This window comes from Apodemus sylvaticus, chromosome 12, assembly GCF_947179515.1.
Source record: "Apodemus sylvaticus chromosome 12, mApoSyl1.1, whole genome shotgun sequence".
Taxonomy (NCBI): domain Eukaryota; kingdom Metazoa; phylum Chordata; class Mammalia; order Rodentia; family Muridae; genus Apodemus; species Apodemus sylvaticus.
In genome coordinates, this window is record NC_067483.1 from 79,490,345 (window position 1) to 79,505,136 (window position 14,792).

At 43.1% G+C, this 14,792-nt stretch overlaps 1 protein-coding gene across 6 annotated transcripts in view; it reads left to right on the forward strand.

The window, feature by feature from the left end:
* Positions 1-4,120: 4,120 nt before the first annotated feature.
* Slamf6 (SLAM family member 6) overlaps positions 4,121-14,792 on the forward strand; it is a 32,085-nt gene continuing 21,413 nt past the window's right edge. For 2 of the 6 annotated variants that reach the window (XM_052201142.1, XM_052201145.1), the window contains exon 1: positions 4,121-5,118. In XM_052201142.1, coding sequence (XP_052057102.1) covers positions 5,034-5,118 — 85 coding nt within the window. In that variant the 5' untranslated portion in view covers positions 4,121-5,033. The remainder of the gene's footprint in view (positions 5,119-14,792) is intronic. The other 4 variants (XM_052201144.1, XM_052201147.1, XM_052201146.1 and 1 more) reach the window with 4 other exon arrangements.

The following is a 14,792-nucleotide window of genomic DNA, read 5'->3' on the forward strand; positions in this document are numbered from 1 at the left end:
CACTGGAAAGCCCACCCAAATGTGGTTGATAACTCAGGAAAGCTGTGTCCTTGAAGTCCCCTGAACAAGTTGCAGGAAGCTCCGCTGGAAACTCTCCTCTCCTACCTCAGTTGTTTGCTGCTTCTATAAACGTGGTGATGAGTTTCCTGTGTCTTACAAGTTTTTATGAGCTTTCTAACCCTTGTTAGTTATGTGATCTTGATGAGTTTCCTTAGTCTTGTGAGCCTCCCTCCTTTCTCCAGAAATGTTTCAGTTTATCAGATACAGCTATCCAACAACTCCACCCCTTCCCCAAGCTGCTACATTCTTTCTATCCTCTCCTCTACAGTGTTTCTTGAGGGGGTGATAATGATTTCTGAATATTCGCTTCTATTCATGGCTAAGAACTGTGGCACTGTTCCACTGCAAAAGTCACTTATTCTCAGTATTTTGACTGGTTTTCAACTTCTGCAGTAATCACTATCTATAGGAAAAAAAGAAAATCTGCAGTAATGTGTGGGTATACACATATTTAGAAGGAAAAACAAAAACGGTAACCTCCCTCACTCCTATAATCTCCCAGACGTAGACTTTCACCCTGACTTACAGTATCGAATATGAGTTCTATCCTGTGAGGCGGGCCTCAAACCCAAGCGGAGAGCAGATGGTTATGCCCGCAGCAGCCATGCACTACTGAACCAATGGCACATTCTGGCCGCCATGTCACTAGTGTACCACACAAGGTCCATTGCCAAGTGGGATCATTGGTTCCAATTCTCCTCCACAATCCTACATAATTCCTTCAAGCACTACAAAAGCTAGCCAACAAGAAATGAGCTTTTGGCTTAATAGAATTTGATTTCTTGCACACTGTGTTTTCAGCTGTAGAAACTCGGCATCTAGTTCTGACGTGTAGCAATGGCACTATCTTAGACTGTATGAGGTCTGCATGGGTCTCGCTGGCCACAAATTGCTCGAGAGGCAGTCTGCACCTGACATTTGTATTTGTTTAACAGCCTTGTGTCCCCAAGGCGCCTTTTCCCACCCACTCAGGACGCATTCCTTCAAACTTTTCAACTTCTATTTTTGCTGTTCTTCCAGAACAGCTTTTCCAAATCTGTAAGGCACACAAAGTTTACCATTATATAATAAAACCTTTTACAGGGAGAGGGCAGGGCCTCTGAAGGTCCATTACTGTCTCTTCTAAGCAAATGCTAATTGGTCTTGGAATTCAATCTAAAGGGATATTTTTAAAGTTAGTGGTACAGCATGGAAAGTACCCCCAACACTTTTGACAACTGTAGTTTTCCAAATGCAATTTAGCTACATGGATGGGGGTACCACCTTACTGGAATCTTTACAATCAATGATCATGATAATCCATATGTCATTCGGTATCCTCATCCACATCTCCCCAGCCCTGATAGCTCCATGGGGCGGGTCTGTGATGCTCTGCCCTGGACAAGGGAAGGCAGGCCAAAGCTGCCAATCATCACACCTGGGACTTGAGTCTAGACAGGTTTCAGACTGCTTCCTTGGCCACCACCTCCACAATCACTCCTGATTTCTAAAAGAACTCTGTCCTGAACAACCTCTAGTCCCAGTATCCTTTCCTGCAGGAGAAAAATGGACACAGGACACTGGGGAATAATTGCCCAGTCCTAGCACAAACTTTTCCACTTTTACTGACCTGTCAATCACTCCTCCTTTTATCCATTCTATGAACTGTCACTCAGGCTTTAAGCATAGAATTTGTCCAAATTTGCTTTGGGACAACAGGCCTCATTATCTGCTTTCCTCTCTCTCTCTCTCTCTCTTTTAAATTACTATTTATTTATTTGTTTATTTGTTTCTATCTTTCTTTCTTTGGAGGTGGGTGGATGTTGTGACATTGTGTGCACGTGTAAGCCAGCAGTCATTTTTGTTCTTCTACCATGTGGGAACCAGGAATGGAACTCAGGTCATCAGCTTGCATCGTTACCCACTGGACCATCTCACCAGCCCAGGTTTTCCTTTTTCCAATCTCTTCCTAAATTCCGTAGCACCATATAGACACAATTTGTAGTCAGGTCCATTATGGCGTATCAAATTTTCTGAAGATCATGATGCAATGTCAGACTCAGCAAAACCACTTGCCCTGTACCAGTCCCAGTCCCAGAATGCCTGCTGAGTCAATGTTTTATCTCTTCTGTGAACAGAGTCCCATCTGGCCTGCTAACCTGGGCATCAAATGCCTTGTACACATAGTTCTCTTAACAATGTCTGCCATTTCTTTATTGTCTTCTAGTTCCTGGAGTCGCTTCTAGTCATGGAGATAATGACTAAGGAATTGCTAATCATTCATAGAAACCATTGATCATTGATTGCAGCCAGTGGTAGTAAGGCATCGCTAATCTTTCTTAGAAGCCAGTTCATTGGGAATGGTTTCCCTTACATTGCCTCAAGCTATGCGGCCTGTGTCTGAGAGCAAGAAAAATCAGTGATATCCCTCAATCTCCCCTTCAAACTGATCCCATCTGCCTCCCTTCAGGTCCCATGGCCTCCCAAGCCAGGTTTTGAGAAGTTCTTCTATTGCTTATTTAAAAGTCTCTCCCAATTGAGGCAGTTTAGGGGCAAAATATCCCCTGACTAGCATAGTTTCCTGTGCTGAGAAATTACTAAGGCTTTTCTCTCTGTACCGAATCACTTTTTTCCATCTTATGTATTAACTGTCAGGCCTGAGGGCTATCTTCCATCATTTCCACCCTGTCTCTTCACTCCTCCCTGTCTGATTTTTCTCAGGGGCTAAAATTTTTGGGTTCTAGGGAGGGCTTCTTAGCAGAGGACAAATGAACTCTTTCTCAACAACTAAATGAAAGGAGGAAGAAGGGGAGGAGGGGGAGGACGGGGAGGGGAAGCCACCATCTTCCTTTTCCCTGTGTTTCCTACCAAATCAGAAGGTAATATGGAGGATAGCATCCGTGTATCTATTCTATTATAATTCCTCCCTCCTGCTCGCAATTCCTTCTGGGTAGAAATCTCAGCCTCAGTTACACCTTGTCTAGCATCCAGCAGAGACCAAGAAACTATTTCCATGACCTGCTTATAATCGCACGCCACAGTACCACTTTCAGAAATTATAGCATATTCTCTAGTCCATCCGCCTCCTTGGGGGCATTCCAGTACTTACATCACAGGTCACATTCATAAAATAGAGGAAGACAGCCACCCTGGGCTTCCCCTCAGAGATGTCTGGCTTCAGTTGCATGTCTTACTCATTTCAGACACACAACTGGCACTACAGCAAGGAGGCGAAGGTCCCATGTCACCGGAGAAGAGTGATCATATAAGGATTGCCGAAGGGATGCTCCACCTTCTGTTGGATCTTTCACTATTGCCCGTGTCTCGTGCATAGCAGGGCGTCATGCAGCCCCTCCTCTCAGACGCAGTTTTGTTTTGCTTCTCCCAGTTTGAGCACCTATTGTGACTTTTTTCCCCTGGGGAGATTTGAACCAGGATCTCTAATCACCTCAGATAGGACATAGAACAACAAAGAAACAGTCCCCACACACACACACACAAGTCTGGCTTAGTTCACTGGGGTTACTGACAGGTGCATGGATGAGGGGTTATCTGTAGGCGTAGGGGTGGGTCAAAGGCATTTGCATACCCGACAGCCCACTCGCAGAGCACCATCAATGGCCCAATAGTTTCCCACTAGCACCTTCTCAAGGGCACCACCACATCTGCATCAACACACTAGAGACCAAGCCTCCAGCATCTGAATCTTCTGAGGTCAGAACCACAGGAAGTGAGAAAAACAAAATTGAGCAACTTTATAAACCAGTAAGATCTGAGAGGCATTACAGAAGATGACACAAACAAGGTGAACATTCTCTCAAGTGCACAGATAGGTCACGATTTAAGTCTCTCTACAACTTCTTAAGTTAAAATTATTCGAAGTATTTCCTTTATTTTTTAATTTATTCTTCTCTCATACATTACATCCCTGACAGCAATTTCCCTCCCTCCTCCATCCCAGTCTTTCCCCTCCACCATCTCCTTTACCTCCCTCCCCACCCCCCTCCCCATCCCCCACCCCCTCCCCACCCCCACCTTCCCCCCTCACCTGCTCGCCAGACCCCCCATTCCATCCACTTCTCTTCCTTTTCCCTTCAGAAAAGGGCAAGCCTCTCAGGGATAGCAACCAAACAAGGCATATTCAGTTGCGACAAAACTAGGCACCTCCCCTCATAAGGACTAGGCAACCCAGTAGGAGGAAGAGATCCAAAAGGCAGGAATCAGAGACGTGCTCCCTCTCCCACTGTTGGGAGTCCTGCTAGAAGATCAAGCTACACAATCATAATATATAGGATATACATTATACGCCTAGGGCCGAACCGTGCAGGGTCCTGGTTGCCACTTCAGTCTCTGTGAGTGCCCTATGAGCCCAGGTCAGTTAATTCTGTAGGTTTTCTTGAGGTGTCCTTGACCCCCTCTGGCTCCTCCCTCTTCCTCCACCTCTTCTGCTTAAAGATTCCCCAAGCTCCGCCGGATGTTTGGCTATGGGTCTCTACATCTGTTTCCATTGGCTGCTGGGTGAAGCCTCTCTAATGACAACTGTCTACAAGTATACCAGATTTGTTTTGTTCTGGGTTGTTTGTTTGTTTGTTTGTTTTGCCGTTGTGTCTCTGAGCTATCCAGCCTCTGCTTCGCGGCTCTCCACACAGTGTCGGGGGTGGCATAGGTCTTAAGATAAACCAGTCATTGATTGGCCACTCCCACAATTTCTGTACCACCTTTAACCCAGCACATCTTGCTGGCGAGACAAATCATAGATAGAAGGTTTTGTGGCTGGGTTAGTGTCCCAGTCCCTCCACCGGAAGTCTTGCCTGGTTACAGGAGATGGCCCGTTCGGGCTCTATGTTCCCTACTGCTAAGAGTCTTCGCTTATGCAAGATATTCTTGTAAGCAGAGTGTGAAGTTAATCACCGATAACCAAAGGTTTGCTAACGCAAAGGAAGAGCTTTCATCACTAGGGGAACGGGAAGTCTCGGCGACAAGCTCAAGAGAGAATGGCTGTCTCAAGGGCTCCAGCACCCGACTCCGCCCGTCAGAGGATGGTCTGGCTGTTTCCTCTTGTCTTCTGCCTCGGCTCAGGTAAAAAATGTCTGTGGAAACTGAAGCAATCGCTGAGTGTGTTCCTTCTTTGGGATGCCTTGCTCACCTCGATCAGGCTGACTGCCTGGTTCTCTGTTCAGAAACGTAGTAAGATCACCGTGGTCCTAGCAAACTGCTTCCCTCAGACTGCCGTGGGATTGATTTATGGCAAACCCGTCAGCTGGGGCCGAGAGGAAGGCAGTGTTTTCTGGAGTACGGAAAATGAGTCTTTGTAAGTCAGGACTGGCTGTGACCAGCATGGTGTGGTACAAAAATAAGTTTAAGGGGGAAAAATCTTCTATAATTTAACTCCCGTGTTACTGTGTGACTTGGGGGGATTCATCATCTTTTCTGAGCTTCACTCTTCACTTCATTGAAAACCCAACAATGCTTTCACACTGCAATTAGGAAGGGATTGACTGAGCCTGCTTCTTCTCCCTGCTAACTGTTACTTGTGTTTGAGAGCTCAGAGGGTATCCATCTGGATTGAAGCGTAGTGTTCTAGGAGAGGAGATCAAGCAAAGGCGGCTAAGACAGGCCTAGCCCCGAGGAATTCATTGAAAATAAAACAATGGCTAGCATTTATTTTATTCCAGAAAATGGACTAATTATTAAACATGCATTATGTTTAGATGCCTCATAACGTGTCTGTGAGTTTATCCTATTAATCGCTACAGGGAACTTAGACTAAGATAATTTAAATAACTTTTGAATATTCAATTAGTCATCAGGAGACTGAAAAAAACAATAAAAATAAAAACAAATCACTTGACTAAAGCTGTCAGTAACACACACGTGTGCATGCACACACAAAAACCAAGTCCTACTACCAGATACAGAACTAACTAGACAAACTGACGACAGAAATAAAAAGAAAGCAGGACGGATTAAGTCACTTGATAACCATTCATTAAATGACTACTGCACGCCTGCCACTGCAGTGACAGTGCAGTGACATCAGGAACTAAGTTAACACAATTTCAGTTCTTGTGGAATTAATGTCTTGGCAGGGAAGATAAACTATAAACAAGTAAAATGTGCACTGGTGTAGGACAAATAATTTTGAAAAAATAAGCAAAGAGAGAGAAGGGAGATATAATGTCACATCGTAGGCTGGACAGTCAAAGATAGGATAGAGTTAGTGTGGAGCAGCAGGCACAGGAGGAACTCGGTTCCTTTTTAGAACTATTTGTTGTATGTCGACAATGCAATGGCCAACAGGAGATTTCCTGGAAGTAGGTGGAAACTGAGGCACGAGGCTAAGGCTGAGATTAGAGACTATGTCAAACCAGGAGGACGAGGAATGAGGGCAGGATTTTGGGAAATGCATAGAAGATGTAGAAAAAGATGAGAATTCATTTGCTCCCATCCATCCATGTTGCCACTTCTCAGCCTGATTCCAGCCAGCGACTTGAGTTTTTAACCTCACTTTGTTACCTCTATAAAACTGGATAATTTCTAAGTGTCTTTCTCCTCCACATCTCTGAGGATTCTTCTTATAACAAGACTGTGACATATTGGGCACAGTCCCCCCATCTGAAGATGTAGATTAGAAGAGGAAGACAGAAGCTAAGTTAACAGTTTACTGCCACGCAGCTGTGGGGGAGGGGTATGAAGAAAAGAACTCAGTTGACCGCATCTGCCGGAGACAGATGCAGGAGATACATGCAGGTGGTCAAAAACCCCTCAGTGGAGCGGAACCATGGTTACCAGAGTGGAAAGTGGAGAGTCTGGTTCCAGGGTAGAAGTAATCAGGGGACACCAAAAATAGGAGAACCTCTCTGGACTGGGTGGGGAAAAAGAACTTTCTGGAATAGGCGAAATGATCTGAGAAGGTAAATGGGGAAGGATTCTAATAAAGAAGAGGGAGGGAGATGGAAACATAGGAGGGAAGAGTTTGGAGGGATTGAGGAAAGACAAGACCACCGGGGCAAGTATGTAAGACAAAGAGATGCTCTCAGAGAAGGAGAAGGTGTCTCACTCACTACGAGTTTTCAGGTAGGTGAGACACATCCTGATTCCATTCAAGAGTCTCCGCTCAAAGATAAACCATGGGGAAAAACATTTGTGTGCATGTCCGGGGCTTACTTGTTCTGTGTGTGTACAAATGTGTGGGGCATTTCATTTCACGGCTGTTTCTCTGCCTTAATTTTTTTTTTTTTTTTGAGATGGGACTCTCAGTGAACTTGAAGCTTGTTTGCTTGGCTGGGCTGACTGACCATCAGCCCCAGGGAACCTCCTTCCTCTCCAGCGCTTAGATTAGAGAAATCAATCAGTTCACTTGGCTTTTTACTTGATGCTGGGATCTGAACTCAGATGGCCCTAAGAGCACTTTGCCAACAATGCATCACCCTAGCCCCCTTCATTCCTTTTATTTCCTTGGAGACAAAACTAGCCCACCTTGTGACAGGGAAGTTATACTCTTCATGCACAGCAGGGACTCGTTGATTACCTGCACAAGATTAGGCCTAGCAACATCCTGCCGTGAAAGATGACCAATCCTTCATGTCAAGACCAATCAGGCCCACCCCTCTCTCAGGACTTAGAAATGATTAATGGTTGATTGGGAAGAGAGAAACATTTTCCTATGTAACATGGCCACTTGTCAGGTATCCTTACCTCCGTATATAGCCCCTTACCTATGTTCCTATAAGCAACCCTAAGAAAACCATTGGTTTATCAGGGGGAAAAAAAAAAACCAAAAGGTAGAAAGCATAAAGCTGGATTAACTCAGAAGAAGATCAAAAGGCATGGGAAGGGGTCAAGAGAAAATAACAAAGATAAATAAGATCAAAATATACATGTGTATGAAAATTATGAAGCCAATTACTATATATAATTAATACATCCTAACAAAGATGTTTTTCTGTAACTAGCCTGACATCCAGGTATGATGGTGCATGTTTTTAATCCTAGTTTAGAATGCTGAGGCAAACTGGGCTACACAGCAAACCAAAATGGGAAAACCCTACCTAGCCAAACAACGGCTATAAATGTAGTCAAGCACCCTGGTGACTCTCAGCTGTTCCTCCATGTCTTCTTTCTTCATAAGAATTTGTCAAACATTAATGTAGACAAAGCTTGAGGGTTTTATTAGAATACAACTCTGAGAGAGGAAGCTCTGACTCTGCATTTCTAATGAAGCCCAGGGTGATGTTGCTCTTACCTGTCTGTCTGTGGACCATACCTTGAGTAGCAAGGTTCCGAAATGTAGTCACATTGAAACTGGTGCCAGAGAAAAATGGGAACTAATTCTCTGGGTGAGTCTGAAGGAGACAGATACAGGTGCTCTGAGGCCCAGGGGAGAACAGGGGCTATATGTATAGACAAGGAAAAGCCTGTGAGCTGTCTCTGAAATCTCCCTCTTGGTCTTCTCGTGCTCTTTTGTTCCTTCTTTTATTTTGCAGCTAAGGATCCCACTAGAGCCTCAAGCACGCTATCATTCTGTCACTGAAAGACCTATGTAGCCATGGTCCTGAAATCTTTTGAGTTAAAAGTTTGAGCTGTTCTACTGCTAACAGATTGTGGTCTAATGACTTCCCTTCCCCCTGAGAACCGTTACCTTCTTTGTAACAACCAACTGCATGTTCAGACAGTCATTTTATCTCATCAAAGACCGAGTGCTGTTTTGCATCTTGTTGTTATGCTCGAAGACACGTGACTTTCCATCACTCAGACTCTGTTCTGTCCTCACTGTGATCTCTAGCCTTCCAAGCCTCATGCCTCTAAGTTTGGGTCTCCAACTCCAAGTCTAGATTAGTAGTTTCCTTTACACACACTAAGACCTTTGTTTATTTGTTTATTTGTTTTTAAGACAAAATTCACATAGCATCTGCAACTGTTCACATCTATTGTTCTAAAATATCCATCACTCAAAAAGAAAGTCTTAGCCTGGGGATGTAACTCTGTGGTAGAGTCCTAGCTTTGAGTCCTGGGGATGTAACTCAGTGGTAGAGTCCTAGCTTTGAGTCCTGGGGGTGTAACTCAGTGGTAGAGTCCTAGCTTTGAGTCCTGGGGGTGTAACTCAGTGGTAGAGTCCTAGCTTTGAGTCCTGGGGGTGTAACTCAGTGGTAGAGTCCTAGCTTTGAGTCCTGGGGATGTAACTCAGTGGTAGAGTCCTAGCTTTGAGTCCTGGGGGTGTAACTCAGTGGTAGAGTCCTAGCTTTGAGTCCTGGGGATGTAACTCTGTGGTAGAGCCCTAGCTTTGAGTGCTGGGGATGTAACTCTGTGGTAGAGTCCTAGCTTTGAGTGCTGGGGATGTAACTCAGTGGTAGAGTCCTAGCTTTGAGTCCTGGGGGTGTAACTCATGGTAGAGTCCTAGCTTTGAGTCCTGGGGATGTAACTCTGTGGTAGAGCCCTAGCTTTGAGTCCTGGGGATATAACTCAGTGGTAGAGTCCTAGCTTTGAGTCCTGGGGATCAAGGTCAACAGAGAGAGGGGAGAAAGCTGTATTTAGCTCCCATTTTCCCACTTCTTCCTGTTTCCCATCTCCTAGCCAACCCAAATCTGCTTTCTGTGTCTATGGATCAACTAAATGAAAGCATACAATGGCTGATCTGTTTTGTCTCATCCAACAGAATGTTAAGGTTCTGCTGCTAAGATACCATAACCTAACATCCTTTGATATACATTATTTTATATTTTGATGTAACAGAATGTACCTGTTGTTTTTTCTTTCATTGCTTTTGTTTTTGTAGCATATCTAAGAATCTATTCTCAAGCTCAAGGGCGTTAGTATTGACCCCTATGGTTGTTTGCTTGCAAGAGTTCAAGTCAGAGCATTCTGCATGCTAAGCAAGTGCACTGCCACTGAGTTATATCCCCAGACCATCATTTATGCTTTCTTCTCCAAGTTTTATAGATTTAACTCTTACATAGACTTGACTTAGTTTGAGGTTGTTTTGTTTTGTTTTATTGAGACTAAGGCTTGTAGTTTTGACTTGTAGTCCTGGAACTTGCTATATAGACCAGGCTGACCTGGAACTTATAGAGATTGTCCTGTCTCTGCCTCCTTCCTAATGCTGGGACTAAAGGTGTGAGCCATCACACCCAGGTATAGTTTAGCTGGTATGAGAGGTAGGAACTTAGCTTCATTCTTTTGTATCTACATATCCATTTGTCCCAGCATCTTTTTTTTCCTTTTTTATTTTTATTTATTTATATTTTTTCTCATTTTAGTAGAAGGATAGCATCTAATTCTTTGATGTTTCACATTTGTAAATATTTAGCTGCCTAGGCCTTATTGGTTTTTTTTGTTTTGGTTTGGTTTGGTTTTTTGGTTTTTGGTTTTTGGTTTTTGAAGACAGGGTTTCTCTGTGTAGTCCTGGCTGTCCTGGAACTCACTCTGTAGACCAGGCTGGCCTCGAACTCAGAAATCTGCCTGCCTCTGCCTCCCAAGTGCTGGGATTACGGGTGTGCGCCACCACGCCCGACGCCTTGTTGTTTTATAACTGAAATTTTTGGTTTGGTAAATGGACTTGAACAATTATTTAGCATCAGCTTTTTTCCAGCTTAAAATTTTTTTAAAAAAATTAAAATTTAAAGCTAGGATCTTACCTATAAGTGGGCGCATGTGGCATTTGCCTTCCTAGGTTTTGGTGATTTCAATCAGAAAGTTTTAGTTCCACGCATTTTCCTAAAATTTTTATAATTTTATTTTCCTTTAATATCTGAATAAAACTCCCATCATGTATATGTATGACATTTGTATTATTCATCCTATATTTATGGTCCTCTAGCGTGAGTCCATTTCATAGCTATTGTGAACGGAGCATCAGTGAGTATGGTTGGATAGGCTTTCTGTGGTGGATGTGGAATCCTTTGGGTACATGCTCGGGAATGGGACTGCTGGATCGGGTGACAGTTCTAGTTTTAGTTTTCTGTGGAGCCTCCACTCCACAGTATGCCAGCTTACATTCCTTCCCGCTGTGGACACAGCTTCCTCACTCCCCATCTAAACCAGAATTTGCAGTCATTTGTATTCTTCATGTTGGCCATTCTGATTAATCTGAGATGGAATCTCAAAATAGCCTTGATTTTCATTGCCCTCATAGGGGAGGGAGGATATTGAACACTTTTTTAAAAAAAATATTGATTAATATTCTGTAGTTCTTCTTTTGAAAGTCATCTATGATTGCTTCAACAGCTCATTTTTTAAATTAGGTTGTTTGGGTTTTGATGTTTAGGTTTGTTTGGTTATTTTTTTTTTTTGTTTGAGGGTTTTATTTTGGTTCTTTGAATATTCTAGATATTAATCCTGTTAGGATATACAGCTGGTAAGGATTTTCTTCTGTTATGAAAGCTGCCTTGATATTTGGATGATTGATTCATCTGTTATACAGAAACTTTTATTTTCTCTGAAAGTTCCATACATCTTATACAATGAACATTGATCACATCCAATCACTATTTTCTCTCTCCAATTCCCCATAGAACTCCCACCCCTGGTACCTCTCTCTCAGCTTCATGTTATTCTCTTCTTCTTCTTCTTCTTCTTCTTCTTCTTCTTCTTCTTCTTCTTCTTCTTCTTCTTCTTCTTCTTCTTCTTCTTCTTCTTCTTCTTCTCCTTCTCCTCCTCCTCCTCCTCCTCCTCCTCCTCCTCCTCCTCCTCTTCCTCCCCCTCCTAGTCCTCCTCCCCCTCCTCCTCCTCCTCCTCCTGCCCTCCTTCTCCTCTGGCCCTCCTCCTCTCCATTCTCCTTTTCCTCCTCTCTTCCTCCTCTTCCTACTCCTCCTGCCCTCCTCCTTCTTCTATTTAGGTTGCCATTAATGACCCTCTGAGTCCAATTAATGCTGTTCTTTGCAAATGAGTGAGTAACTCCTCTCCCACAGCAGCCATCAGCTGCCATCAGACCCTCTGATATGGGGGAAATTTGACTAGCTTCCCTTATGCAGAAAACCATGGTAACTGTGAATTGATGCATACAATGCCCCTTTTGTGCCTACAAGTCAGTATGTCACAGCTCTCCCCCTGGTCATCTGGCTCTTGCATTCTTTTCTCTCCATCTTCTTTGATGTTCCCTGGACCTTGGATGGTAAGAAGCTGATATAAGTTACCCACTGTATCCAGTTATTTAAACCCAGTACTTTGGCCAGTTATGAGTCTCTACATTAGCTACCTACTGCAAAAAAAAAAAAAAAAATACCAAAGTTGAGAGCAGCACAAATCTCTAAACAAAAATGTTTAAAACACAGTTTGACAGCATGAGCATTTAGCAAAACATCAATAGTAGGTTCCCTCTTCCTTGCCCAGAGCCTATAATTTAAACCATAAAAAGCTTTGGACCATGTTTACAGTACAAAAATCCTTCCTGTGGAGAAGGCCTTACATATCATTAGAAAGTAGTTGGTTAACCCCATAACTTTCATGCCACTATTGAACCAGAAAACATATCTTACCAAAATGTCAGTGTGCATCTAGGGTCCAGCACTGGGAGGGGTCATTGATCTTTTCTCTCCTTGCATGGTGCCTTCTGGCACTATGTAAGTTAGCCAGCAGGAAGAGAGTGTCCTGGTAAGTTAGAAGTTGATTTCTCTATGTCCAGTATCCAAACTGAGTGGTACCTTCAGCAATAGGGTCTAACCATGTTGTTATGATGGGTTACCAAGAGCAACTGTAAAAGTCTGTATGTTTGAGGCTCCTCGAGGGCCTCCTTGAGCAATAACTCATATGGGGTATCCATGACTGGCACTGAGCTGTTTTTGTGGGGTGGTGTTATTTCTACAACCCAGCTGCCTGCTGGAATGTTGACTGATTTTGTTGGCTTGACCTTCTGCAAGTGTCCATAGCTGTGGTGAATTCATGAGTGAAGCTGTGATATCATCTGTAAAAAAGCTTTTCATAGAGGCCCTCCCCATTCTCTATCTCTTATATTCCTTGCACATCAGCTTCCCTGATGTTTCCCGAGCCTCTGGGGTTGAAATAGATGGCCTATTTAGGGATGGGCACTCAAGCATCATTTATTCTCACCCTTTGACTATGAGTCATTAACTCCTGCCCACAACAGAAGAAGCGTCTCTGACTAAGGTTGGTACTAATCTGTGTACCTCTAGGTATGTTATTCTTTTGAATACTGTGTAAGTGGAATTTATTTCTTTCACTTCTTTTGTAGATTGCTCTTCATTTCTAGTATAGACAAACACAAGCTAGTTTTTGTTGGGGTTTGTTTTTTTGTTTGCTTGTTGAGACAGAGTTTCTCTATATAGCCCTGGCTATCCTGGAACGATGTAGACCAGGCTAGTTTTGAACTCACAGAGCTTCACTTGCCTTTGCCCCCCAAGTGCTGGGGTTAAAGACATGAGGCACCACACCCAGCCAAACTAGTTTTTGTGTGTATAACTTTGTGACCTGCAACTTTGCTGAATTCATTTACTAGTTCTGTCTATTTTGGTGGATTCTTTAGGAAGTTCTGTTTATATGACTATAGCATCTATGAGCAGGAATTGGGGGGTTATTGTTTTTTTTAATTTATTACAATTGATATGGCTTTTGTTTCTTTGTCTTGCCTAGTTGCTCTAGCTGAAACTTCTAGAACAACACTGAGGAGAAGTGGTGGACTGGATATCATCTTCTCCTAGTTTTAACTAAAAGCCGTTCAGTCTTGCAAATTGTCTTAATTAGGGTTTCTGTTGCTGTGAGGAAACACCATGAGAAAAAAGCATGTTAGGGAGAAAAGTTTATTAGGCTTACACTTCCATATCACTGTTCATCATCAAAAGAAGTCAGGACAGGAACTCAAACACAACTGGAGCCTAGAGGCAGGAGCTGATACAGAGGACATGGAGGGGTGCTGCCTACTGGCTTGCTCAGCCAGCTTTTTTATAGAACCCAGGACCACCAGCCCAGTGATGGCACCACCTACAATAGGCTAGCCCTTCCCCCCTCAATCACTAATTAAGGAAATGCCCTACAAGCCTGTCTATACCCCTATGTAGAGAGGCATTTTCTCAATTGAGGTTTTCTCTTCTCAGATGACTTCAGCTTATGTCAAGTTGACATAAAACTATCCAGCACACATATTAAATAGAATGTTAGCTGTAGAGTTTCATAAATGCCTTTTGTCGGGTTAAAGATGTTCCCTTTTCATTCTCAGAGTTTCAAAGAGGATTGGGTCTTCTCAAATGCTTTTTCTATATCAAATGAGATAACGTGACTTTTTTCTTCATTTAGTTAATATCCATGTATTATCATGTTAATATCAATTGGTTTTTGTGTGTGTGTGTTTAACGACTCTGACACTTCTGAAATAAGTTTCAGTTAATCATGATGTATAACCTTACAGTATGTTGTTTGGTTCTGTTTGTTGGAGTTTTGTTGAGGATTTTTCCACAAACATTCAATATAGGAGAAGTTGTGAACCTGTGGGTCATGACCATTGAAAACTACAAATTTCTGATGTTCTTAGGAACCTGAAATCATAAATCTATATTCATTGCTATTTCCTAACTTTAATTTTGCTACTGAGCAGTGTCTCAGTTCCTAAGACCTTCAGAAATCTGTGGTTTTTGATAGTTGTGAGAATGAGCCAAGAACATCTTCTTTCAGGACCTGTCAGATCAATTGTTCTTTAACTTTGAGATCAAGGTGTAAGAGGTGTCTAAATCTCTCTCTTCACCTATAACTCTCTAGCAGTAAAGACGGACCTCCATTCAACACTGACCTCACCTGTGCTCCCAAGC